The 27,870-nt window shown below is 45.4% G+C and overlaps 1 protein-coding gene and 1 long non-coding RNA gene across 2 annotated transcripts in view; one reads left to right on the forward strand and one right to left on the reverse strand.

The window, feature by feature from the left end:
- On the reverse strand, positions 1–27,049 carry LOC137373953 (uncharacterized). The gene is made up of 3 exons (XR_010975742.1): positions 26,589–27,049; positions 10,906–10,977; positions 1–223 (listed from the first exon to the last, which is right to left on the reverse strand). It is a non-coding gene; the product is annotated as an uncharacterized lncRNA (long non-coding RNA).
- pigh (phosphatidylinositol glycan anchor biosynthesis, class H) overlaps positions 26,817–27,870 on the forward strand; it is a 26,517-nt gene continuing 25,463 nt past the window's right edge. Inside the window, exon 1 of the mRNA XM_068039627.1 lies at positions 26,817–27,053. Within this exon, the coding sequence (XP_067895728.1) occupies positions 26,880–27,053 (174 nt within the window). The 5' untranslated portion in view covers positions 26,817–26,879. The remainder of the gene's footprint in view (positions 27,054–27,870) is intronic.

Here is a 27,870-nt window from a genome sequence, read left to right on the forward strand (position 1 = left end):
TTTAATGTTAAGACTTACATTTATTTAGCAGCTTTCAGAACATCCAAAAGCACTTTACAGCCAATGATGTACTTTTGAAATGTAGTCTCTGTTGCATACATCAAGGTCCCACAAAAGGCAGTGTGATAAAGACCAGATGATCTGTTTATTGCCTGAAGGAAAAATGTTGACCAGAGCTCCTCTGCTATTCTTTGAATAGTGCCATGAGATCTTTTACATCCACCTGAGGGGGCAAAAGATGGTACTTTTGACAATGCAGCATTCCCTCAGTACTGCACTTAACTGTCAGCCTAGATTTTGTGTTCTGAAACCCACGACCGTATTTCTAACTCAGAAGCGAGATTGTTATCCACTGAGCCATGGCTGACACCATTGTATTACTAACCTTCCTCCTGTGCTTTGATGCGTTCGTGTTAAACTTTGGCTGTGCTGTTTTAACCCACAGACGATTAATGCGAATGACTAGTGCACGAGAAATTGAAGCAGTTAAACTCCCTTCTGTGATTCTCTTAATTCAACACCCTTCCAGCCACCACTAACAGAGTTGTAAGCAAAGGAATAAAAATTCCACATATTCACCATTACTCTTCTTCACTGAGATTGTAGTGAAAAGAATATCTATAGCCCAGCTTTGTGTCATTTTCACAACTGCACTCTTACATTTTGACTGAAATTACTGCCAGAGGAGCAGAAGTATGCTCAGTGTGTGCTGAGGAACTGTAGTACTAAACTGAGAGAATTTACTGTGGTCTATGGCAACACTTCCCAAACATGCAGCCTCCAATACCATGAAGGAAAAGGGTAGCAGGTGCATGGGAACAACATCACCTCCAAGTTCCCCTACAAGTCACACACCATGCTGATTTGGAAATATATTGCTGTTCTTTCAATAGTCACTGGATCAAAATCCTGCAACTCTCCACCTAGGTGTGGGTGTACCTTCAAGCAGCGGTTCAAGAAGTAGGCACACCACCATAATAAGGGCAGCACAGGGATGGGGCAATAAATGCTGGCCTTGCCAGCATCACGCCTATCCCAAGGAAGAATATTTTAAAAAAGGTTTTCTCTGGTGTAAAGTGGGTTCGCCACGTGCTGATTTGCTTTCCCCTCCACCCAACCTAGGGCCTGCAGACCTGCTCAAGTAGCTTCACTACATTCAGAGGGTTTATTTTTACACAGACTGGTTATGAATCTGAGTGAAGAATTCAGGTGATCCTTTGCACAGGTCTAGGTTTTTCAAGTAGTTTGGGACCCTTTCAAGAGTCTTAACTCTGTTGCCCTTTACCTTGCCCATTGCAATCTTCTCACTATAAAATACTCTGATACTGCCTACAGCCCACTGCACATTAGCTGGGCTTTCAAATGTTTCCTTAAGCATATTCCTTACACACATATATACATATTCTTCCTCTCTTCCCCCCTCTCCTCCCAGCCTTAATGTGAATTTGAATGTCTTGTGTCCTACCCTTTGCTCTCTGATGTGTATAAGCCTCGTGACTGCTTCTATCTCTAAATGCACATTGCTAAAGATTAACCATTGTGCTGACTGAATCAGTTCATAGACAATAACACAATATCTGCCTGTCCTCCCAGTGGCTAGTGTGCATGAACTGCTGTGCACACAGCAATGCACTAATTCATAATATAGTCCCTGCTTCAATTTTCACTAATTGCTAACTGCAAATCATGTCACTTCAGAGCTGCCAAGCATGTCCTGCAGCATTGTGCCCAGACTTTCAATGAGTCTTGTTCTCTCTCCATTGTGAGTTCCCAGTTACCAATTGGCTGCTCATTAAATGGCTTTAATGTCCTGTTATCTATGTATATATTGACAAAAAAATCCAAGGGCATGTTCACTATCTGGCATTGCTAGTGCTGCCTGCAGTGGACACATCTTGAGAATGTAGTTTGTGCCAGCACATTATTAAAATAATTGAGCAGAAGAATCATGGGCTGAGTGCCAGCAATTTCCCAGGATTCATTCCGTGCAAACGCTGCTCCCCATCTAAAGCATCAAGCGACAAATTTCCCCCAAGGGACTCAAGGGTATAACATTGTCGCAGGGTTCAGAGTGAGGTGATAAGACCTTGACCTTCACTCGTCTGGTTCAGTGACACCCTTCAACGCTTTTAAGATTTTCAGGGGCAGTTGAGAGGAACTCCCAAATTACCTGCCCTTTCTCCCAACACTGGAGTCAGGAAGGTTGTTGGGAACAATCAGAGAGGTAGGTGATCGGCTATACTCCCAGATTTGGTTGGGAGGTAACGTGAGCTGTCTTTTACCTACAATTGTGTAGGAATAGACATAACCTATAAGAACAACAAACCATGAAATTCTTCAATCAACCAAAACCAATAGAGTGAAATGGGCACTGTCTCCTTAAATAAATGATCAGGAAACCTTTTACTTGTTCTTTTGCAAGAATGCAATGTCATGATATAAATCATGGCAAGAGTAGTATGGTCAATCGAGGAAATGTCCCATCCAATACAGAACTAGATCATCAAGACTTGAGGCTTCCAGGCTCAAATCCCAGTCTGTGCTCAGATAACTGATCTCAGACAAGTTTAGAGATACAGCACTGAAACAGGCCCTTCGGCCCACCGATTCTGTGCCGACCATCAACCACCCATTTATACTAATCCTACTCTAATCCCATATTCCTACCACATCCCCACCTGTCCCTATATTTCCCTACCACCTACCTACACTAGGGGCAATTTATAATGGCCAATTTACCTATCAACCTGCAAGTCTTTTGGCTTGTGGGAGGAAACCGGAGCACCCGGAGGAAACCCACGCAGACACAGGGAGAACTTGCAAACTCCACACAGGCAGTACCCAGAATTGAACCCGGGTCGCTGGAGCTGTGAGGCTGCAGTGCTAACCACTGCGCCATTGTGCCGCCCCTCATGGATGTGTGGCTGACAAGGGTATTTTTATTTATTTAGAGATACAGCACTGAAACAGGCCCTTTGGCCCACCGAGTCTGTGCCGACCAACAACTACCCATTTATACTAACCCTACAGTAATCCCATATTCCCTACCACTTACCTACACTAGGGGCAATTTAGAACAGCCAATTCACCTGTCACCTGCAAGTCTTTGGCTGTGGGAGGAAACCGGAGCACCCGGCGAAAACCCACGCAGTAACAGGGAGAACTTGCAAACTCCACACAGGCAATACCCAGAATCGAACCCTGGTCCCTGGAGCTGTGAGGCTGCGGTGCTAACCACTGCGCCACAAAGGGACTGCTACAAGGCAGAAGTCAGGCTCATTCACTTCATCTCTGTATCCCTGGGCTAGGGAGAAGGGAGAACGCAGCCAGCAATCACGCTGTTGAACACTATCAAGAAATCTATTGTCACATTGGTGAGGACAGGATTTGTTGTGATGACCACACATAACCCTTACTCCCCCCCCCCCCCCCTCCACTGTTGTATAATCTACTGCCCCTCTGAAAAAGAGTGGCCATTTGGACATGGTACTGGAGGGCTACTGTGCCTGTGGAAGCGTCAAAGACTGTTCAGGATAGACGAACAGGGGAAAGCACCAATCCATTCCCCCAACCTCACCAAAAGACCCATATCACTGAACTGTTTTTACCTCTTTCTAGAATATGCCTTTGCAAAGCAAGTGTGGAAAGAGATGCAGTGGTTTTCTTGTGCAGGTTCATCCCGAGCAGCTCCGTAACGCAGGACTCTCTGCTCTATGGGCTGTTCCCAGGGACTCACACTGACATACACATCAACTGCTGCTGGAGGACCATCAACTCAGTGAAAGATGCCCTTTGGTCTGCCCAAAACCTGCTGGTCTTCCAGTGCAAAGAGCTATCATAATGAAGATCAGGGATAGATCTTCTGGTATTTTCCCCTCCCAAACAAGACTCTTTCTTAACCCCTTTTCTTTAATGAATAGAATTGAAGGAAACCACAGGAACACAAGAAGTCAGAGCAGGAGTAGGCTATTCAGCCCTTCGAGCCCACTCCGCCATTCAATGAGATCATGGTTGATCATCTCTTTTCACACCATTTTCCTGCACTATCCCCATAATCCCTTGATGTTTTTAATATGTAGAAATCTATCAATCTCAGTCTTGAACATACTCAATGACTGAGCCTCCACAGCCCTCTAGGGCAGCTATGAAGAGAGACTGAAAAGGCTAGGTTTGTTTGCATTAGAGCAGAGAAGGCTGAGGGGGGGACATGATTGAGGTATACAAAATTATGAGGGACATTGATAGATTAGATGGGAAGAAACTTTTCCCTTAGCAGAGAGGTCAATAACTAGGGGGCATAGATTTAAGGTAAGGGGCAGGAGGTTTAGCGGGGATCTGAGGAAATTTTTCTTCACCCTGAGGGTGGTTGGAATCTGGAAAGCACTGCCTGAAGAGGTGGTAGAGGCAGGAACCATCACAACATTTAAGAAGTATTTAGATGAGCACTTGAAACGCCATAGCATACAAGGCCACGGGCCAAGTTCTGGAAAATGGGATTAGAATAGGTAGGTGCTTGATGGCCGGCACAGACACGATGGGCCGAAGGACCTGTTTCTGTGCTGTATGACTCTAATTCCAAAGATTCCCACCCTCTGAGTGAAGAAATTCCTCTTCAGCCCTTAGTCTGAGACTGTGTTCCCTGGTTCTGGACTCCCAAGCCAGGAGAAACATCCTTCCTGCATCTACTCAGTCCGAGCCCTGTAAGAATGTTGTATGTTTGAATGAGATCACCTCACATTCTTCCAAACTCCAGAGAATAAAGGCCCAGTCTATTTAATCATTCCTCAACAGGGCAATCCCTCCATCCCACGAATTAGTTTGGTGAACCTTCGTTGCACTCCCTCTACAGCAAGTATATCTTTCCTTAGGTAAGGAGACCAAAACTGCACGCAGTACTTTAGGTGCGGTCTCACCAAGGCTCTATATAATTGCAGTAAGACACCTTTACACCTCTACTCAAATCCTCTTTTAATGAAGGCCAACATACCATTTGCGTTCTTAATTGCTTGCTGTACCTGCATGTTAGCTTTCAGTGATTCATGAACAAAGATACCCAAGTCCCTTTGAAATTCAACACTTCCCAGCCTCTCACCATTTAAGAAATACACTGTATTTCTGTTTTTCCTACCAAAGTGGATAACCTCACATTTCTCCACATTGTATTCCATCTGCCAAATTTGTGCCCACTCACTTAGCCTCTCCAAATCCCTTTGAAGTGTCTTTGCATCCTCCTCACAACTCACACTTCCAACTAGTTTTGAGTCATCTGCAAGCTTGGAAATATTACATTTAATCCCCACATCCAAATCATTGATATAGATTGTGAATAGCTGGGGCCCAAGCACTGATCCTTGCGGTACTCCATTAGTCATAGCCTGCGAATCTGAAAATGATCCATTTATTCCTACTCTCTATTTTCTGTCCGTTAACCAGTTCTCAATCCATGCCAGTATATTCCCCCAATCCCATATGCTCTAATTTTGTTTACTAACCGCTTGTGTGGGACCTTATCAAAAGCTTTTTGAAAATCTAAATATACCACATCCACTGGTTACCCCTTAGCTATTCTGCTAGTTACATGCTCAAAAAGCTGCAACAGGTTTGTTAAACATGATTTCCCTTTCATAAATCTATGTTGACTCTGCCCAATCCTACTTTTCTATGTGTCCTGTTGTCACATCCTTTATTATAAATTCTAGCATTTTCCCACGACTGATATTAGACTAAGAGGTCTGTAGTTCCCCATTGTCTCTCTCCCTCCTTTCTTAAATGGTGGGGTTACATTTGCCACCTTCCAATCTGCAGGAACCATTCCAGAGTCTATAGAATTTTGAAAGATGACCACCAATGCATCTACTACCTGTAAAACCATCTCTTTCAACACTCTGGGATGTAGATCATCAGGTCCAGGGGATTTATCTCCTTTAAGTCCCATTAATTTCTCTAGCACTAGTTATTTACTAATATTAATATCTAGCAGTTCCTTGTTTACACTAGTCCCTTGATTCTCCATTATTTCTGGGAGATTTTTAGTATTTTCCTCCATGAAGACAGACACAAAGTATTTGCTTAGTTTCTCTGCCATTTCCCTATTCCCCAGTATAGATTCTCCTGACTCTGCTTGTAATGGACCCACATTTGTCTTTGCTAATCTTTTCCTTTTTACATACTGATAGAAGCTTTTACCGTCTGTTTTTATGTTTCATGCCAGTTTACTCTCATATTCTATTTTCCCTTTCTTAATATTTCTCTTGATCCTCCTTTGCAGAATTCTGAAATGCTCCCAATCCTCAAGTTTCCCATTTTTGGGCAACTTTATGCGCCTCTTCCTTTGCTCTAATACAATCCCTGATTTCTTTTTAAAATAAAAACAAGAAATGCTGGAAACACTCAGCAGGTCTGGCAGCATCTGTGGAGAGAGAAGCAGAGTTAACGTTTCGTGTCAGTGACCCTTCTTCGGAACTGGCAAATATTAGAAATGTCAAAGGTTACAAGCAAGTAAAGCGGGGGTGGGGCAAGAGATAACAAAGGAGAAGGTGCAGATTGGACAAGGCCACAGAATAGCTGACCAAAAGGTCATGGAGCAAAGGCAAACAATATGTTAATGGTGTGTTGAAAGACAAAGCATTAGTACAGATTAGGTGTTAATACACTGAATATTGAACAGCAGCAAGTGCAAACCTGAAAAAAAACAGTGGGTAAGCAAACTGAATAAACTAAGATAAAATAAAATAAACATACAAAAAAAATGTGAAAAATGTAAAAAAGAAAAAGAAAAAATAACTAAAAATGAAAGTAAAATGGGGGGCCTGTCATGCTCTGAAATTATTGAACTCAATGTTCAGTCCGGCAGCTGTAGTGTGCCTAATCGGTAAATGAGATGTTGTTCCTCGAGCTTGCGTTGATGTTCACTGGAACACTGCAGCAATCCCAGGACAGAGATGTGAGTATGAGAGCAGGGGGGAGTGTTGAAATGGCAAGCAATCGGAAGCTCAGGGTCATGCTTGCGGACTGAGCGGAGGTGTCCTGCAAAGCAGTCACCGAGTCTGCGTTTGGTCTCCCCAGTGTACAGGAGGCCACATTGTCAGCAGCGAATACAGTATACTACATTGAAAGAAGTACAAGTAAATCGCTACTTCACCTGAAAGGAGTGTTTGGGGCCTGGGATAGTGAAGAGAGAGGAGGTTAATGGGCAGGTATTACACCTCCTGCGATTGCAGGGGAAGGTGCCATGGGAGGGGGATGAGGTGGTGGGGGTAATGGAGGAGTGGACCAGGGTGTCGCGGAGGGAACGATCCCTTCTGAATGCTGACAGGGGAAGGGAGGGGAAGATGCGTTTGGTAGTGGCATCACGCTAGAGGTAGCGGAAATGGCGGAGGATGATCCTTTGGATATGGAGGCTAATGGGGTGGAAAGTGAGGACAAGGGGAACCCTGTCACGGTTCTGGGAGGGAGGGGAAGGGGTGAGGGTGGAGGTGCGGGAAATGGGCCGGACACGGTTGAGGGCTCTGTCAACAACAGTGGGGGGGAATCCTCGGTTGAGGAAAAAGGAACACATATCAGAAGCGCTGTCATGGAAGGTAACATCATCAGAGCAGATGCGTCGGAGACGGAGAAACTGGGAGAATGGAATGGAGTCCTTACAGGAGGCAGGGTGTGAAGAAGTGCAGTCAAGGTAGCTGTGGGAGTCGGTGGGCTTATAATGGATATTCCTTAAGAGCCTATCCCCAGAGATGGGGACAGAGAAGTCGAGGAAGGGAAGGGAAGTGTCAGAGATGGATCATGTGAAGGTGAGAGAAGGGTGGAAATTGGAAGCAAAGTTGATAAAGTTTTCCAGTTCAGGGCGGGAGTAGGAAACGGCACCGATAAAGTCATCAATGTACTGGAAAAAGAGTTGGGGGAGGGGGCCTGAGTAGGACTGGAACAAAGAATGCTCGACATATCCCACAAAAAGACAGGCATAACTAGGACCCATGCGGGTACCTATAGCAACACCTTTTACTTGAAGGAAGTGAGTGGAGTTGAAGGAGAAGTTGTTCAATGTGAGAACCAGTTCAGCCAGGCGGAGAAGGGTGGTGGTGGCTGGGGACTGGTTGGGCCTCTGTTCAAGGAAGAAGCGGAGAGCCCTCAAACCGTCCTGGTGGGGGATGGAGGTGTAGAGAGATTGGACGTCCATAGTGAAAAGGAGGCAGTTGGGGCCAGGAAACTGGAAATTGTCAAAATAAAGTAGGGCGTCAGAAGAGTCATGGATGTAGGTGGGAAGAGACTGGACCAGCGGAGAAAAGATAGAGTCAAGATAGGAAGAAATAAGTTCAGTGGGGCAGGAGCAGGTTGACACAATGGGTCTGCCAGGACAGTCCTGGTTGTGGATTTTGGGAAGGAGGTAGAAGCGGGACGTCCGGGGTTGTGGGACTATGAGGTTGGAAGCTGTAGAGGGAAGATCTCTAGAGGAGATAAGATCAGTGACAGTCCTGTGGACAGTAGCTCGATGTTCGGTGGTGGGGTCATGGTCCAGAGGGAGGTAGGAAGAAGTGTCTGTGAGTTGGCATTGAGCCTCTGCAAGGTAGAGGTCGGTATGCCATACAACAACAGCACCACCCTTGTCTGCAGGTTTGATGACCATGTCGGGGTTAGACCTGAGAGAACGGAGTGCCTCAAGTTCAGAGGGGGACAGGTTAGTGTGAATGAGGGGGATTTCTTTTGTTGGCCACGGTTGGAACACTTGCCTTGCCGGGTTTTTGTGCACTGAAAGGATGTATTTTTGTTGTAAACTATGTATTAATTCTTTAAATGTTAGACATTGCCTGTCTACTGTCATACCTTTTAATGTAGTTTTTCAATCCACCATAGCCAATTTGCCCCCATACCTTTGTAATTTCCTTTGCTTAGATTTAAGACCTTAGTTTCTGATTGAACTACATCACTTTCAAACTTAATGTCAAATTCTATCATATTATGGTCGCTGTTTCCTAAAGGCTTCGAAACATCAAGATTATTAATTATCCCTTTTTTATTGCACAATACTAGATCTAAAATAGCCCATTCCCTAGTTGGTTCCTCAACGTACTGCTTTAGAAAACCATCTTGCATACATTCCAAGAATTCATCCTCCACAACATTCGTACTAATAAAGTTTACCCAGTCTATATGTAGATTGAGATCCCCCATAATTACTGTATTACCCTTGTTACACGCACCTCTAATTTCTTGATTTATACTGTGATTTACATTACCACTGCTGTTTGATGGCCTATGAACAACTCCAAATGTTTTCTGCCCCTTGCTATTTCTTAGTTCCACCCAAACTGATTCTATATCTTGATCTTATGAACTAAGATCATCTCTCATTACAGTACTAATGCCCTCTTTAATTAACAGAGATTATTACCTTTGAGGTTCTGCTTTTTAATTTAGTGCCTAGCTCCTCATACTCCCTGTGCAGAACCTCTTTCCTAGTCCTATCTATGTTGTTGTCATCTACGGGGACCACGACCACTGGATCCTCCCCCTCCCACTGCAAGTTCCTCTCCAGCCCTGAGCAGATGTCCTGGATGCACCAGGCAGTCAACACAGCCTTCTGGACTCTTGCTCTCGGCTGCAGAGAACAGTGTCTATCCCCCTGACTGCTATCCCCTACTACCACTATATTCCTTTTAACTCCCCCCACTTGAATGGCTCCCTGCACCATGGTGCCATGGTCAGTCTGATCATCCACACTACAGCCCTCGCTCTCGTCCATACAAGTTGCAAGAACCTCGAACTTGTTGCTGAATTGCAAGGGATAAGGCTGCTCCACTCCCACCTTCGCGATCCCCTTTACCTGCCTGACTCGCAATCACACCCTCCTGTCCCTGACTACTGACCAAATCAGACGAGCCCATCCTATAGGTGTGACTGCCTTCTGGTACAAAGTGTCCAGGTAACTTTCCCCCTCTCTGATGCATTGCAATATCTGCAGCTTGGTCTCCAGCTCATCTGGAGCTAAAGTTCCTCGAGCCGCAGACACTTTCTACAGACATGGTTGCCATGGATTGCCATGGCATCCAGGAGCTCCACTGGGAACAATTAAAGCCCTTAAACCTTGAATTATCTGGCAGCCTTTATTGTTTCATGCTGACTGACAATCTGGGTACAAGGTGTACTTTAGACAGGGGTTAATGTCTAAGTAGTGTATTGTAAAGGCTGACACAACCAGATCTCTGGGGCTCACCCCAATGGATTAAAAACACCAAGTCAATTATTGAGGTTTGGATTGGAGAAACTGAGGTCACGTGGCATAGTCTGAACTTTGAAACAGTGTGCAACATCAGGACTATGAATCACACCGGGAGCAGGTCTTAGCAACCCTAGATCAGTCTTAGATTCATTATTTAATGAGAGTAGGCCTGGCACTTACATTGCAGCAATAGTGCTAAAGTAGACAGACTGGACACCAGTTTATCAATGCTGTCACTTAGCTGTTGTTAAACACATGCTGTTGCCATATCCATTTATGAAAATCAGTTGTGCTACATTCTTGATTCATCACTTCAAATTACTCCTACAACCAAATACAGACTTCAACCCACCAGACACAGAGCTGCACCCAGCAGAGACATTCAGCCCATGAAAGTCAGACGTCACCTCATCACATACAGACTTGCACTATACTCTTCAAGTGAACACAATCGAGAAATTTCATATATCCTTCATTACACTTTATAGACGTCCAAGTGCCAGCACTGTTGGAATCTGATCCACAACCATTGCTGCCAGTTCCATGCAAGAATGGCACACTGGTAATTCAGTAAACATAAAGGTCTGAATGGGGTCCCTGCACCGCAAGTGACACAAATCAATTTATTTCTTCAAATGGTACATGTATGCTTATGGTATGCCATTTTAGAAAGACACAAGTGTACTTACTTAGCAGTTATACCCCGGCTGCATCTTTTCATTTTGTATCTCTGTGATCCATTCTGCAAGTGTTGGTATGACCTAAGATTGCCAAAATGGTTATATTGCAGGGCTGAGATCCAAGCTATGACCTAAAGCTTCAACTGCATCAGATTATTCAATAAACTCAGCATTATCAGCTGCTTTATAATAAAAAAAAACATTCAGGCAAATAAAAACCTCAAGGATGTGCAGCAAGCCAAAACCAATCTGCTAGGTGCCAGGGTTGTCACAGTTGGATTTTTAAAAAATTATACGAGAGTGGTTCAAAATCCATCACAATTTATTACTGGAATACTGCATTAATCTCACTCTTCATCAGTTATCTAAGGCACTGGTAAATTTTACTCTGGAATTGCCATTACACATTTACTTTCAATTTGCCCAATTGTCAAGATAACAGAAAAATTAAACAGCATGAAGTCCAGATTTCACTTGTGCAACACACTGGTATATCTGGAGAGGGCACCTCTTGTAAGAAGTAGCTGAATTAATTTTGTCTATGCCAGGGATGTCAAACTAAATGAGACCAATATCAATACTTCTCAAACTTACTCTCAACTCTTACTATCCCATGGAGTTTAAACTGATGAAACAGCAATTAGGTCTTATTAGAAAGTAATTTCCAATTAAACAGGCATTAAACGCTACTCAAACTCGACCCTTCATGTTCTGCAACTGAGACAGTCTGACTGATGAGTGGCTGATAATATCTGCGAGCTCTATCCACCTATGAAAAGAAAGAATTCGCATTTCTAAGCGCCTTTCAATACCTCAGGATGCCCCAAAGTGCTTTGCAACCAATGCAGTGCATTTGAGGTGTAGACGCTGTTGTAATGTAGAAAAAGTGGCAGCTAATTTGTGCACAGAAAGGTTCCACAAACAGTAATAAGATAATGACCTCTCGAGATAAGGAGGCCCAAAGAAGAAGAAGAATCTGTTATTTCAGTACTGCTGGTTGAGGGTTCATATTGGTCAGGACACTGGGGAGAACTCCCATGCTCTTCTTCAAAATTGTGCCATGGGATCTTGTACTTCCATCTGACAGCGCAAAGGGAGCCTTGGCTTACGTTTCATCCGAAAGACGTCACCTCTGACAGTGCAGCACCACCTCAGTACTGCACTGGGAGTGCCAGCCTAGATTATGTGCTCAGGTTCTGACTCTAGGTGAGAGTGCTACCACTAAGCAATGGCTGATACTTGCTATCCTTCATAGTTGACTCTCTGTAAGAATGTTCCAGCCCTTGCTAAGGAGCTTCTGAGAGAGTTATGTCAGACAGACATGGTCATGTCACAGCACTTTGTGCTTATGCCCCGAAATTGTTACAGCAACTGTGCTGGATGCATTTTGGTCCATAACGAAGTAAGGTTGCCAACCCTCCAGAATTACACTGGAATCTCCAGGAATTGAAAATTAATGCCCAGGACACTGCAGGGGCCAAACCTGGAGGAAAATCATAAGGGCATTAAATAGTTTTATTTTATTTGTTTTGAACGTTTTCATTTACTGGTTGTAAAAGTATTGCAGATGGGGAAAAAAGGCTATTTGAATAACAGCCAAAATTAATCCAATTGGGTAACAAAGGGCAGAATCTCCCAACTTAGTTCCTCGCACAATGATGGGACCATTTTTGGGTTTGGAACCTGACTCCCTGAAAAGCACACCCAATAATTGCTCTTTACCAGAGCAAACCAATTAGTAGCCCTCCTCCAGGCTCCCTGACCAATCAGGGAGGGTGAGCGGGATGACGTGTCCACTCTATCAAAGGAAGGATTTCTAATTAAAGGGATCATGGCTTGTGTCAGAAAAGCTCACCAGCTCTTGGGTTTTCCAGGCTGCAACAACTCCTGTAATGGAGAGGAGACCTGGGAAGGCTGCTCCCTGGGTCTCTCACTCTTACCTGGAGGTCCTACTGCAGGACCAGAGGGGTTGCAGTGAGGTGAGCTATCCCAAGGTTGGTAGGAAAAGGACAACCTCTCCAACCAAGCAAGCGTGGATGGAAGTGGCTGGGGAATCAACAGCAGATGTGTGGTTTCTGCAATCTGGAGACAGTGCATAAAGAGGATCCAGGACCTTAGGAGGGTGGGAAAGGTGAGTAGCACAACACTTTCAGTTACCAAGCTACACAGTCCTAAGGTTTCAGGTTCAAGTCCCACTCCAGGACATCAGCATAAAAATCAAGGCTGAAACTTTAGTGCAGTACTGAGGGAATGCTGTGCTGTCTTTCAGATGAGATGTTAAACCAAGGCCCCCGTCTTCCCTCTCAAGTGGATGTAAAATATCTCGTGGTACTATTTTGAAGAAGAGCTGCAGAGTTATCCCTGGTGTCCTGGCCAATATTTAACCTCAATCAACATTACCACATCTGGCCATTATCACATTGCTGTTTGTGGGATCTTGCTTTGTGCAAATTGGCTGCCATGTTTCCTAAATTGCAACAGTGATTATACTTCAAAAGTACTTCTTTGGCTGCAAAGTACTTTGAGACATCAGTGGTTATGAAAAGTACTATATAAATGCAAGTCTTGCCCAGTATTCTCCAGCACAGCACTCTTCAGAACAACACACGTTGCAACCCCACTCATTCCTCTCTCTCCAGGCACCTCACATACCCATCTAAACAGCTAACACCCACACTTACCCTCACTCTCAGCCTATTGCTCTGTTGCACCCATGCGTCACAGTCATCTTCCACAAATGGCATCCTCCCCTCCTCTACATACAAGCTATTACAAGCACACACACCTATCTGCTTTGTCTCTTTGCAGAAGAGAGAGCACAACCTCGAGGAGAGGCAAAGACCCGGGGGGACGAGGGTGAGGAGGGCAGTGGGGGGTGGCCCTCCAGTGACAGGCACCTTGTCGGCCATTGTAACGCGTGCCCATCTGCTCCACTGAGAAGGAGGTCTTGTTCCAGGAGGCTGCAGTTGTCAGCAGTGGCCTGCTGTGACAACCTGAGCCGCCTGAGGCACTGGTTCTCAGACACGTTGCGGGAGCTGATCCTCTGCCTGTAGACCCTGTGCTGAGGGGGTCTCTCCTCCTTCCAGCTGCATCTCTGTATCCATGCCCTCTGACCTGTGGAGGGGGCATGTGGCAGAGGAGAAGGTTGCTGATGTTGCTCCTGCTGCTGCTGGAGCAGTTGGCGGTGGTGTGGCCTCTGCTCTTGACACTTAGCAGAAGTGGAAGGTGGAGCTCACCATGCCGTGTTCAGCTGAAGGTGAGTGAAGTATTAGGCAGGAGAAATGGCTTCCAAGAAGTTGGCAATCACCTGTCAAGCAGTGATAGCACTCTCTGAGAGAAGAAGTGCTTTGAACAGCAGCCTCTCACCTGGCCAGAGCTAAAACTCTTCAGTTTCACTGATCAAAGCCTTCTCAGCTTGTCAGTTTCACTGAAGTAGCTCTTGCTTCTGTGCATCGGCCTCAGTGACCCTGGTGAGTTACTGACAGCTCAGGAAACAGGTTCTGTGGCTGGGAAATCCAGGATTCAGGGTTAAAGAACCTCATAAGTGGCTTCTTAACAACTTCAACATGCTCTTAATTACTTACCCCTGATCAAAGGGGGTTCCACACTCACCTTCAATGCTGCCCTGGAGAAAGGCGGAAGAGGTTGGGATCACGTCGGAACTCCGACCCGACATCTCTTTCCAGTGTGGGAAGGCAGTGCTCCTGGAAGTTGGACCAATGGCCAGGTGTTGGGATGGGGGTGGTAGGAGGTGGGAGGCCATGTCATAAAACCTCCAGGAATTTAGCCAACCATAGCTCACCACCACCTTCTCAAGGGCAATTAGGGATGGGCAATAAATGCTGGTCTAGCCAACGATACATCCCATGAAGGAATAAAGAAAAAGCTGTCAACCCTAAGGTTGGAGTTCTATGTTGGGCTGCTGGCCCTGCCCAACAGCTAAAAAAGTCAGTAGTGAGCCCACCTCTGTCAGGCCTAGAAGCCACACTATGGTTTTATGTGGCCCAGGCCCTTAATTGGTCTCGGGTGGGACTTCCGTCTTTCTGAGGCAGGAAGTCCCATCTCCAAGAGCTGCCGGTTAATCAGTGGGCTGGCAGCTCTCAGTCCCTGCAGTGCCACCAGGAGCAGTGGCCACTGCTGAAACTGTAGCCAGGTAGAGGAGCACGAGGGACACCGTCTCCGGGACAAGGGTAAGTATCTGGGGCCTCACTGGGGACAATCGGCTTGGCAAGGCAAGATGGGTCGGTTGCTGGGGGCCACAATGCAGTGCATTGGGGGCGACTTGTGACATGGGAAGGCTCTCTGTGGGGCACAGGATGCCCCATCAGGAGGGCCCCCTCCAGTCTTCAAGGAGGCCACCAGATTTTACTGAACAGCCTCCTGAGGCCTTGAGCTACCCACCTACCCGCAGCTGGCGATATACCATATATATTACCAGCGGCGGTGGAAGGAGGCCCTTAAGTGGCCTTAAATGGCAGATAATTGTCCAATTAATGGTCTTAATTGGTCTGGGGCAGGAAGGCTGCTTCTCGCTGTCACCACCGCTCGTAAAATTGCAGCGGGGGCGAGAAGACGACTGGAATGGCACCCCCCGCCACCTCTCACTCAATTTTATGCCCCCCCTGCCTCCATCATGCTCCCTTGGGGCGCATAAAATTCCGGCCTAGGTGAACCACATAAAAGTGACATGATCTACAACACGTCTGACAGCAAGCTGTCCATACATCCTAATCTCTGATTCTAATCACCCTGTTGTAATGGAAAAAGGCATGTGGTTACCAGGGATCAATAAGCATTAAGAATATCCTGCTTTTACTTTGAAGACTGGCTCAGTGATGTCGCCCTCCCCCACACATGAGCTGCTGCCGAGTATGGCAGTGCTTGTTAGTATGTTTTGGAACTGCAAATGTACAGGTTTATCTGTTGAAAGACAATGGTTACATATTAGCAGCGTATTACATTATAATTACTAGTTATGTTGCTCTATAATTAGTAGTGTATTAAATTATAAGTAGTAGTTATATTCCACTATAATTAGCAGTGTATTGCACTATAATTGGTGGTTTATTGCACTGTAGTTAGCTGCATAATTCCACTATAATTAGCATATTCTGCTATAATTAGCAGTATATTGCACTATAACTAGTAATTATGTGGCACAATTACTGTATTGCGCTATAATTAGGAGTGTATTAATAATAATTAAGTATTAATTATAATTAGCAGTATATTACACATTAGTAGCATCTTCTATTATTAGCAATATAATTACACTAGAAATAGTAGTGCATTGATTATAATTGCAATGCATTTATTATAATTAGCTGTATATTGCACTCCTATTAAGAATATTGATTATAATTAGCAATGTATTGAACTATGATTAACAACAATTCTCCTCCAGCTCTGAAGCTGCCCTTTGTTTCTACCATCTACCTCACTGGACCTATCACCAAACCATGCTTGGTCTGTACTCTTACTCTTCTGGTACCTTCTCCTTTGAGCATCTCACCTGGTTCCACCCTTCTAATCTCTCCTTTAAAATCCTCCTTGCATCCCTCACTGCTCACACCCCCCTACACCTTTTTAACACCACTGTCTTCTGTGTTCGTCCCTGAAAGTAATTCTTCCTTCGGTCACTTACAATTGCACTTTCAACCGACCAATTGTCTAACTTTTGGCTCTCCTTTTGCCATGATGCTTCCGTTGTTCTGTTCACCATTCCCTCTCCTCCACCTCTGATGCTCTTACTTGCTCTCTCCCAACCTGGTCATTTCCCCTGGTATGCACCCCTTCCTCCCCCACCACCCACCCCCCCCCCCCCTTCCCCTCGCCTCCATCTTTACTCCCTCAGGTCCAAGCACATGAGTGGTCTAGCAATGCATCATCAGATCTGGCTGGACATCAAGCACTACCAGGCCTAACCCTCCTCTGCCAGTACTACTCACGACTCAAGGACTATCTTGGAGGGCAAAGATAAGCTCTGTCTTCTCTTTCCCAATACAACAAGTTATATTTATATAGGGCTTTTAGTGTAATAAAACATCCCAAGGTGCTTCACAGGAACATTATAAAACAAAATATGACACCAAGCCACAAAAGGAGAGATTATATCAGGTGACCAAAAGCCTGTTAACGAGTGTCTTAAAGGAGGAAAGCAAGGTAGAGGGGGTAAGAGGTGTAGGGAGGGTATGCCAGAACTTAGGACCTAGGCAACTGAAGGTGTGACCACCAATGGTGGAGAGATTAAAATTGGGAATGCTCAAGAAGCCAGAATTAGATGAGTGTAGATATCTCGGAGGATTGTGAAGCTGGAGGAGATTACAGAGATAGTGAGGGGTGAGGCCGTGGAGGGATTTGCAAACAAATCCCTTAAATCTCTCTCTGCTGCCCACTCCACTCTCATCTCCAACAACAAGCACTAAGAGCTTACAGACTTGTCACTAAGGTTAAGAGCATCCTTTCAGCTTCCCTCACTTCCCATTGTTCACCAAGTCAAACTGCCACCTAGGTTTCCCCCTGCCTTAGGCCTGAATCTATGTTGGTCCCTGGGTTCATTCCTATCTCCCTCTTTGGGCTCAGCTTGTCCATGAGATTCACCCCCATTCCCTTTTTTGAAATTTATTTGTTTATGGGATGTGAGGATCGCCGGCAAGGTCAGAATTTATTGCCCATCCCTAATTGCCCTTGAGAAGGATATGGTGAGCTGCCTTCTTGAACCACTGCAGTTCATGTGGTGTAGGTACACCCACAGTGCTGTTAGGAAAGGATTCCAGGATTTTGACACAGTGACAGTGAAAGAATGGCAATATAGTTACAATTCAGGATGGTGTGTGGATTGGAGGGGAACTTGCAAGTGGTGTTGTTCCCATGCATCTGCTGCCCTTGTTCTTCTAGGTGGTAGAGGTTGCGGGCTTGAAAGGTTCTGTCAAAGGAGGCTTGGCGAATTGCTGCAGTGCATCTTGTCGATGGTACACACTGCAGCCATGGTGCGCCGGTGGTGGAAGGAAGGATTGTTTAAGGTGGTGCATGGAGTGCCCAACAAGCGGGTTGCTTTGTCCTGGATGGTGTTGAGTTTCTTGAGTGTTGTTGCAGCTGCACTCATCCAGGCAAGTGGAGAGTATTCCGTTACACTCTTGATTTGTGCCTGCCAGATGGTGGAAAGGCATTGGAAAGTCAGGAGGTGAGTTAATTGCCGCAGAATTCCCAGCCTCTGACCTGCTCTTGTAGCCACAATATTTATAAGGCGAGTCCAGTTAATCTTCTGTTCAATGGTAACTCCCAGGATATTGATGGTGGGGAATTCAACGATGGTTAATGCCGTTCAACATCAAGGGAAAGTGGTTAGATTCTCAGCAACTCTCTCCGGCTCCGATTTATTCTACATGGATTCCAACTGAAATTTCACCCTTCATGTTTTGGATCCACCCATTTTTACAGATATCTCCTTGACATTCAGCATTCCTTGGCCTGTTGTTCTTGCCAAATCCTGCCACATGCACACTCTCGACCTCTCTCTTCTGCAGCGCCAACTCACTCTCTCAAAGCTGTCCTGCTTCACAGTTTCATTTCATCCTTCACCTCATCTGGTGCTTTAACAAAAAACTTTTTATCTTCCTTTCAGGTGTGAAGGATCTCAAGCTTCAACAATTTATGGGCACCAACATCCCCCTAAATCCTTCTTCCCCTTTCCTTCCCTCTGACCTCATCTCTTCTTCACAGCCTTGCTGTGTATTCACGATCCCTTCCGACATTTCCCTCTCTGACTGTGAACGATCTGTACTCAACAAAAACATCAGCTTCAACCTCAATGAATTTCGAACTCAGCATGATGCTGAGCTCTTCTTCTGTCGCCTCTGCCTGCACACCCACTGCTTTGGCCAGGAGTCATCCCCCCACACAGCAGACCCTTTTACTTGTCTCCAGTATTCTCCCTCGGGCTTCTTCCCCTCCCTCTGATCTCTTCATTGAGAACAGCCGGCGTGACATTGGCTGTCTCAATTTCTCTGCTCCCTCTATCTTGTCCTGTCTGAAATTGCTGCACTCTGTTCTCTCAGGTCCAACCCTAACATCATCATCAAACCTGCTGACAGGGAAGTGCCGCTGTTGTCTGGTGCACTGACCCCTACCTAGAAAAGGCCAGATGCCAACTCTCTGGAACTTCCTCCTACCTCCCCCTGGACCATGACCCCATCACTGAACATCAAGCCATTGTATCCATGACTGTCACTGATCTCATCTCCTCTGGAGATCTTTCCTCCAAGGCCTCCAACCTCATTGTACCTCAACCTCATACAGCCTGTTTATACCTCCTTCCCAAAATCCACAAACAAGACTACGCTGGCTGACTTATTGATTCTGCCAGTTCCTTCTCAACTGAACTGATTTTTTTCTATTTCGACTCTATTTTTACTCCCCTTGTTCAGTCTCTTCCCACCTACATCAATGACTCTTCCGATGCCCTCCGTCACTTCAACAGTTTCCAGTTTTTTGGCCCTCAAAGCCTCCTATTCACCATGGATGTCAAATCCCTCTACACCTCCACACCCCACCAGGACAGTCTGAGGGCTCTCCGCTTCTTCCTTGAACGGAGGCCCAACCAGTCCCCCATCCACTACAACCCTCCTCCACCTGGATGAACTTGTTCTCACATTGAACAACTTCGCCTTCAACTCCACTCACTTCCTCCAAATAAAAGGTGTTGTTAGGGGTACCTGCATGGGTCCTAGCTAAGCCTACCTTTTTGTGGGATATGTGGAACATTTTTGTTCCAGTCCTACTCAGGTCCCCTCCCTCTCCTCTTCTTCCGATGACTGTATTGATGCCACTTCCTGATCTTGCCCTGAACTGGAAAATTTCATTGACTTTGTTTCCAATTTCCACCCTTCTTTCACCTTCACATGTTCCATCTCCGACTCTTCCTGTCCGTTCCTTGAGTTCTCTGTCTCCATCTCTGGGGATAGACTATCTACCAGTATTTACTAAAAGCCCACAGACTCCATAGCTATCTGGACTATACTTCCTTAAACCCCACTTCCTGCAATGACTCGATTCCATTCTCCCAGTTTCTCCACCTCCGTCGCATCTGTTCGGACAATGCACCTTTCCATACTTCCAATATGTCTTCCTTTTTCTTCGACCTAGGATTCCCCATCTACCATGGTTGACAGAGCCCTCAACCATGTCTGATCTATTTCACGTACTTCTGCTCTTACCCTTCCCCTCCCTCCCAGAATGTTGATAGGGTTCCCTTGTACTCACCTTCCACCCCACCAGCCTCCATATTCAGATCATCCTGCATCATTTTTGCCATCTCCAGTGTTCTACCACCACCAAACACATATTCACTTCCCTTCCCCTTTCAGTATTCCGAAGGGACCGTTCCCTTCGCGACAACCTGGTCCACTCCTCAGTCACCCCCAACACCTCCCCTTTTTCCTCTGGCACCTTTCCGTGCATGTGCAGGAGATGCAACACCTGCACATTCAACTCCTCCCTTCTCACCATTCAAAGCCCCAAACACTCCCTCCATGTGAAATAGTGATTTATTTGTACTTCTTTCAATTCAGTATACAGTATTCGCTGCTCACAATGTGGTCTCCTTTACATTGGGGAGGCTAAACGCAGACTGGGTGACCGCTTTGTGGAGCACCTCCATTCAGTCCACAAGCACGACTCCGAGCTTCCCGTCACATGTCAATTTAATTCTCTGCCTTGCTCCCACTCTGACCTTTCTGTTCTTGGCCTGCTGTAGTGTTCCACAATGAAGCTCAACGTAAGCTCGAGGAATAGCACCTCACCTTTCGACTGGGCACTTTACAGCCTTCTGGACTCAACATTGAGTCCAATATGTTTAGATCATAACCATTTTTTTTCTTTTTTTAAGTGTTTTTTTATCCATCTTTGTTTCTTTCTTAATCCCTTTACTTTGCATTCGGTTGGCTTCTATCTTGTCATTTGCACCTCATCTAGACACATCTTTTGTTTCTTTACTTGTCCCATTACCACTCCCCTTGGCTTTGTACCATGAAACCCTTTTTCATTTAATCTCTCCTGCCCTCCACCCTATCACAGACATTCCCTTTTGTTCTTCTCCCCTCTCTCCTCTTTTGCTTGCTCAAAACCTATTACATTTCTAACTTTTGTCAGTTCTGATGAAAGGTCCCACAGTCCTGAAACATTAACTCTGTTTCTCTCTCCACAGATGCTACCTGACCTGCTGAGTATTTCCAGCATTTTCTCTTTTTGTTTCAGATTTCCAGTATCCACAGTATTTTGCTTTTGCATTGGTTAGATTCTCTATTGTTGGAGATGGTCATTGCCTGGCACTTGTGTGGCGCGAATGTTATTTGCAACTTATCAGCCCAAGTCTGAATGTTGTCCACGTCTTGCTGCATGCAGGCATGGACTGCTTCAGTATCTGAAGAGTTGTGAATGGCACTGAACATTGTACAATCATCAGTGAGCTACTTCTGACCTTATGATGGAGGGAAGATCATTGATGAAACAACTGAAGATGGTTGGACCTAGTCATACCCTGAGGAACTCCTGCAGCAATGTCCTGGGGCTGAGATTATTGGCCTCCAACAACCACAACCATCTTCCTTTGTGCTAGGTATAACTCCAACCAGTGGAGAGTTTTCCCCTTGATTCCCATTGACTCCAATTTTGCTTGGGCTCCTTGATTCCTCACTCAATCAAATGCTGCATTGATGTCAAGGGCAGTCACTCTCGCCTCACCTCTAGAATTCAGCTCTTTCGTCCATGTTTGGACTGAGGCTGTAATGAGGTCAGGAGCCGAGTGGCCCTGGCAGAACCCAAACTGAGCTTTGGTGAGTTGGTTGTTGCTGAACCACTTGATAGCACAGTCAATGACATCTTCCATCACTTTGCTGATGACTGAGAATAGACTGATGGGGTGGTAATTGGCCAGATTGGATTTGTCCTGCTTTTTGTGGACAGGATATAGCTGGGCAATTTTCCACATTGTCGGGTAGATGACTATGTTGTAGCTTTACTGGAACAGCTTGGCTAGGGGCACGGCTAGTTCTTCGGTACTACAGCCAGACTTTTGTCAGGGCCCATAACCTTGGCTTTATCCAGTGCATTCAGCTGTTTCTTGATATAACGTGGAGTGAATCGAATTGGCTGTAGACTGGCATGTGTGATGCTGGGGACCTCAGGAGGAGGCCGAGATGGATCATTCACTGAGCACTTCTGGCTGAAAATGATTGCGAATGCTTCAGCTTTTTCTTTTGCACTGACGTGCTGGGCTCCTCTTGGGCTCCGTTGACCCCATTGCTACCCAATTTTTCTTCCGGACCTCCTTGCTAGTTGACATTGTAAATGGTTCCGTCTCTTCAGGTCCTGTCCCTCACCCTTTCAAAACCATCATCACCTCCCTCCTCAAAAAAAACACCCCTGCCCCTTCTGTCCTTGCAAACTGCTGTCCCATCTCTCACCTGCCTTTCCTTTTTTAAGTCCTTGAATGTGTTGTCACCTCCCAAATCCATGCCCATCTTTCCTGCAACTCCATGTTTGAACCCCTCCAACTGGGTTTCCGTCCCTGCCACAGCACTAAATTGCCCTTATCTAAATCACAAACGACATCCTCTGTGACTAAGGTGAACTATCCGTACTCAGCCTCCTCAACCTCTTTGCAACCTTTGACATGGTCGACCTCAGCATCCTCGTCCAATGCCTGTCCTCCACTCTCCAGTTCTGTGGGACTGCATTGTTGGTTCCACTCTTGCCGATCCAATTGCAACCAGAGGATCTCCAGCAAGGGCTTCTCATCCACCCCCACACTAATAAGTCTGGAGTCCCTCAAGAAACTATTTGGCCCCCACCTCTTCCTTAAATATGTTCTGCCCCTTTGCGATATCATCCACAGACACGGGGTCAGCTTCCACAAGTACACTGAGGACACTCAGCTTTACCTCTTCACCACGGTCTCCACCCCTCTACTGCCTCTGTGTTGCTTGTCTTGGATAAACTGCAATTTCCTCTAGTTAAATGTTGGGAAGATCAATGTCAAATATTTCTGCACCCTCATTTACAGCTGGAATAACAGAGCCAGAGGAGCAGGCACTTGCTCAAACATTGCATTGTGAGTTTAACTGCGACAAAAGGTTAAGTAAGTGAAAACTGACTGGTTCAAAAGAAGGCTTGCATTTATATCACCCTAGCAGAGAGGTCAGTGACTAGGGGGCATAGATTTAAAGTGATTGGTAGAAAAAGTAGAGATGAGAAAAGGTTTTTTCACCCAGAGGGTGGTTGGGGTCTGGAACTCAGTGCCTGAAAGGGTAGTTGAGGCAGAAACCCTCAACTCGTTCAAAAGGAGTCTGGATATGCACCTCAAGTGCCATAATCTTCAGGACTATGGACCAAATGCTGGAAGGTGGGATTAGAATGGGTGGATTGTTTTTTGGCCGGCACAGACACGATGGGCTTTGATTCTAACGCACCTTTCATGACTTCAGGTCGTTCCAAACCACTTTACAGCCTATGAAGTACTTCTGAAGTGTAGTCATTGCGGTTAATGTAGGAAACATGGCAGCCACTTTGTAGACAGCAAGATCCCACAAACAGGGCAGTGATAATGAACAGATAATCTGTTCCAGTGATGCCTGTTGAAGGAGAAATATTGGCCTGGAAACCAGGGTGAACTCTTCTGTACTCCTTTGAATAGTGCAATGGGATCTTTGATATCCACCTGAGAGGGCAGACAGGGTTTAACATCTCATCCAAAAGACGGCACCTCCAAAAGTACTGCACTGGAGTGTCAGCTTAGATTATGTGCTCAAGTCTTTGGAGTAGGACGCAAACCTGTGACCTGCTGACTCAGAGGTAAGAGTGCTACTCACTGAGGCACAACTGACACGAATAAATGTTCACATGGAGCAGTGAAGAGAAAAGTCCTGGACTAACTTAAGAAACAATTAGATAATACAATGGGAGTGGAATGCTTGGATCTATCAGGATGTATAAATCAAAAGGGCCAAATGGCCTTCCTCATCCACGATTATACTGTGAAGTGACTAGTTAATGTGTATTTGGTGTCGTTGGTTAATGGATAAATGTTGGCCTAGGCATTGAAACATGTCCTTGTTTGAATAGTGCCTCAAGAGGACAGATGGGACCTTTAACAGTGCAGCACTCTTTCACCACTACACTGAGTTTATGTGCTGTATGACATAGAATTAACTGCACTGAAACAGGTCATTTAGCCCAACTGACCTAGGCCGATGTTTATACTCCACACGAGCCTCCGCCCATTCTAATTACCTCTTCCCACTCTGCCTCCATGTTCCTCTACACCTTTATCCTGCTTGTATGAATCAAGCCTCCCCTTAAATACATCAATGCAGTCTGCTTCAACCACTCCATATGGCCGTGTGTTCCACATTCTCACTGCTCTCTATGTAAAGAAATTCCTCCTAAATTCTTTATTTGATCTCTATGCCCCCTTGTTCTGGACTCACCTTCAAGTGGAAACAGTTTCACCGCATGCCCTTTATATTTTTAATGACTTCTATCAGGTCTCCTCTTAATCTCTTTTCCAGAGAAAAGTGCCCCAGCTTGCTCAATTTTCCTGATAGTTGCATCCTCTGAAATGTTGTAATATCCTTGTAAAGCTTATCTGCATTTTCCAGTACTTCAATATACTTTTTGAACATGGTACTGTGGTCTAAATTTAACATTTCCTCCCTGCTTTTGTAATCTATTTCTCTAGAAATGAACCCCACTGCTTCATTTGCATTCATTATGGCCTTACCAACTGGCGTCGATACTTTCAATAATTTATGTATTGGCATTCCCAGAACTTTTCATCCCATTTAATAACTTGTCTCCTTAATCTTCCCACCAAAATGAACTACCTCACACTTTCTTATATTGAAATTAATTTCAAGATAATACCAATTTGTATTATCTGCAAATTCTGACACCATACCTCCAATTCCCGAATCCAAATCATTTATGCATGTGGTGAAAAACAGTGGTCCCATCATGCAGCTCTGTGGAACACCACTTGCCACTTTCTGCTAGAGTTAGAAACTTCCCTTAATTCCTACCATCTGTTTTTTGTTTTGTAGCCAACATATTTCCTTATGTATACGTCGCTGGCAAGGCCAGCATTTATTTCCCATCCTTTATTGCCTTTGAAAGATGGTGGTGAGCTGCCTTCTTGAATGGCTGTAGTCCGTGTGGTGAAGGTACACTCACAGTGATGTTAAGTAGGGAGTTCCAGGATTTTGACTCAGCAATGATGAAAGAATGATTATATATTTTCAGGTCAGGATGGAATGTGATCTGAAGGGGAGCTTACAGGTGATGGTGTTCCCAAGTGTCTGCTGCCCTTGTTCTTCTAGGTGTTAGAGGTTGCAGGATTGGAATGTGCTGCCAAAGAAGCCTTGGCGAGTTGCTGCAATGCATTATGTTGATGATAAACATTGCTGCCACTGTGTGCCGGTGGTACAGGGAGTGGATATTTAAGGTGGTGGTTGGCACTTTTCAATCTATTCTGCTGCCTGACCACTGACTCATAGAATAATAGAATGGTTACAGTGCAGAAGGAGGCCATTTGGCCCATCATGTCTGTACCAACTCTCTGCAAGAGCAAATCTTAGTCCACTCCCCCAGCCTTTCCTCGTAGCCCAGCAATTTTTCTTCCCTTTCAGTGCTTATCCAATTCTCTTTTGAAAACCAAGATTGTATCTGCCTCCACCACACTCTCAGGCAGTGCATTCCAGATCCTAACCACTTGCTGCAAAAAAAAGATTTTCCTCATGTCACTGTTGGTTCTTTTGCCATACATCTTAAATCAGTGTCTTCTGGTTCTTGACCCTTCCACCAATGGGAACAATTTCTCTCTAACTACTCCGCCTGGACTGCTCATGATTTTGAACACCTCTATCAAATCTCCTCTCAAACTTCTCTTCTCTAAGGACAACAGCCCCAGCTTTTCCAATCTATCCACATAACTGAAGTTTCTCATCCCTGGAACCATTCTTATAAACCTTTTCTGCACCCTTTCTAAATCCTTCAGATACTTCCGAAAGGGTGGTGCCAAGAATTGAGACACAATACTCCAGTTGAAGCTGGACCAGAGTTTTATAAAGGTTCATCATAGCTTCCTTGCTTTTGTACTCTATGCCTCGATCTATAAATCCCAGTCTCCCAAATGCCTTATTAACCACCTTCTTAACCTGCCCTGCCACCTTCAACGATTTGTGCACATACACCCCCAGGTCTCCCTGTTCCTACACCTCCTTTAGAATTGTATCCTTTATTTTATATTGCCTCTCCTCATTTATTCTTCCAAATTGTACCATTTCACACATCCATACCACACCATACATCCTGATCTTAGTCACAAGTCCCTTATGTGGCATCTTATCACAGACTTTCTAAAAATCTATGCATACCACATTGTCTATACTGCCCTTTTCTAGCACGTTGTTGCTTCAAAAATTTAATAAGCCTTGTTTAACATCACCTTCCTTTTAGGAATTCGAGCTATTTTATTATATTCTCCATTATTATAAGTTTTGTTTCCTGATCTTTTAGCACGGACTCTAGTATCTTGCAAAGGCAAAATACTCCGGATGCTGAAAATCTGTTATGCAAACAGAAAATGCTGAAAATAATCAGCAGGCCAGGCAGTATCTGTGGTGACTTTGGTACCTTACCTGCCACATCAAGGCAACATCAGTGCTAAAGATTTCTTCAACTATTGCCATTTCCACAGAAGTGACAGTATAAGTGCACCCTGCACTATACCTCAGCTTGAAGATTTTCTGTTATAGGTTTGAGCAGGGGTGGACTGTCCCTTTAAAAGGCTGCCCCAGTGATGGTGGGGGGAGATGGTGTGTGTGTCTGTGTACATAGTCACGTTATCAGACGCAGCGGATGGGCTGACGTTTACGCCGAACGTACGGTCACGTGACGTGGCAACCTGTCAAGGGCTATCGGTGGAAAAGATGGCGGCGAATTTCAGGGACATTAACGGCCGCGGCATCATCTTCGAGCAAAATCGGCACTCCCCGTTGTGTCGCGAATTTACAGTCATCTCTCCAAAGCTGTCGCTCCGCTCGGTGATCGTGTACACCGCCTCCATCTGGCTGGTCGCTTACTCCATCTTTTACGGCACTCAGGTGAGAGGGGGCGGCGTCTAGCACGCTAATTGGCTGGGTAAAGCACAGTGACGCGTTACTGCATCTCTGGGGTAGGTCTGACGCCAGCTGGCGTTTGGTCTGCAGGCGTGTCAGTCAGCCCTTGGCCCCGCCCCTTCACTCGAGATGGGACTTTCACACATATTGCACGTGGGCACTACCTAAACTGGTGGCGCCTAATGAACGGTTGGTTAATAGGTGGGCACTGACTTTGGGGACAAAATTAAGCCTTATTAACATGGGGATGTATGCATTGAGGCGGTTCCATGTGGTGTTTAAAATGGCTACTGCCCAGAAATCTTTATTTACATACCATGACATCAGAGGTCACTGCAAGCCAACGTATACAAAAGTATTTATCCAAACAACCCCCTTTCATAAAAAGAAGACTGCTTTTGTCTTTTAAAATTTGCATGTCCCGTGACACACATTTCACACATAATCTTTAAAGCATTTGGGTCATTTTATGGTTTGTATGCAAGTTGTTGGCAGTTTGCCTGGTGTCTGCTGGGTAATGTTGCTGGTGTTCCTTCTCTGAGGAATGTTGTTGCTGCGGTGATTGTTGCAGAACATCTGTTGCGTTGGTTGCAGTAGGTTGACATCTGAGACTTTTTTTTATTCGTTCATGGGATGTGAGTGTCACTGGCTAGGCCAGCATTTATTGTCCATCCCTAATTGCACTTGAGAAGGTGGTGGTGAGCTGCCTTCTTGAACTGCTGCAGTCCATGGGAGGTAGGTACACCCACAGTGCAATTAGGAAGGGAGTTCCAGGATTTTGACCCTGCAACAGTGAAGGAAT

Source organism: Heterodontus francisci, chromosome 9 (genome assembly GCF_036365525.1).
Source record: "Heterodontus francisci isolate sHetFra1 chromosome 9, sHetFra1.hap1, whole genome shotgun sequence".
Lineage (NCBI taxonomy): Eukaryota > Metazoa > Chordata > Chondrichthyes > Heterodontiformes > Heterodontidae > Heterodontus > Heterodontus francisci.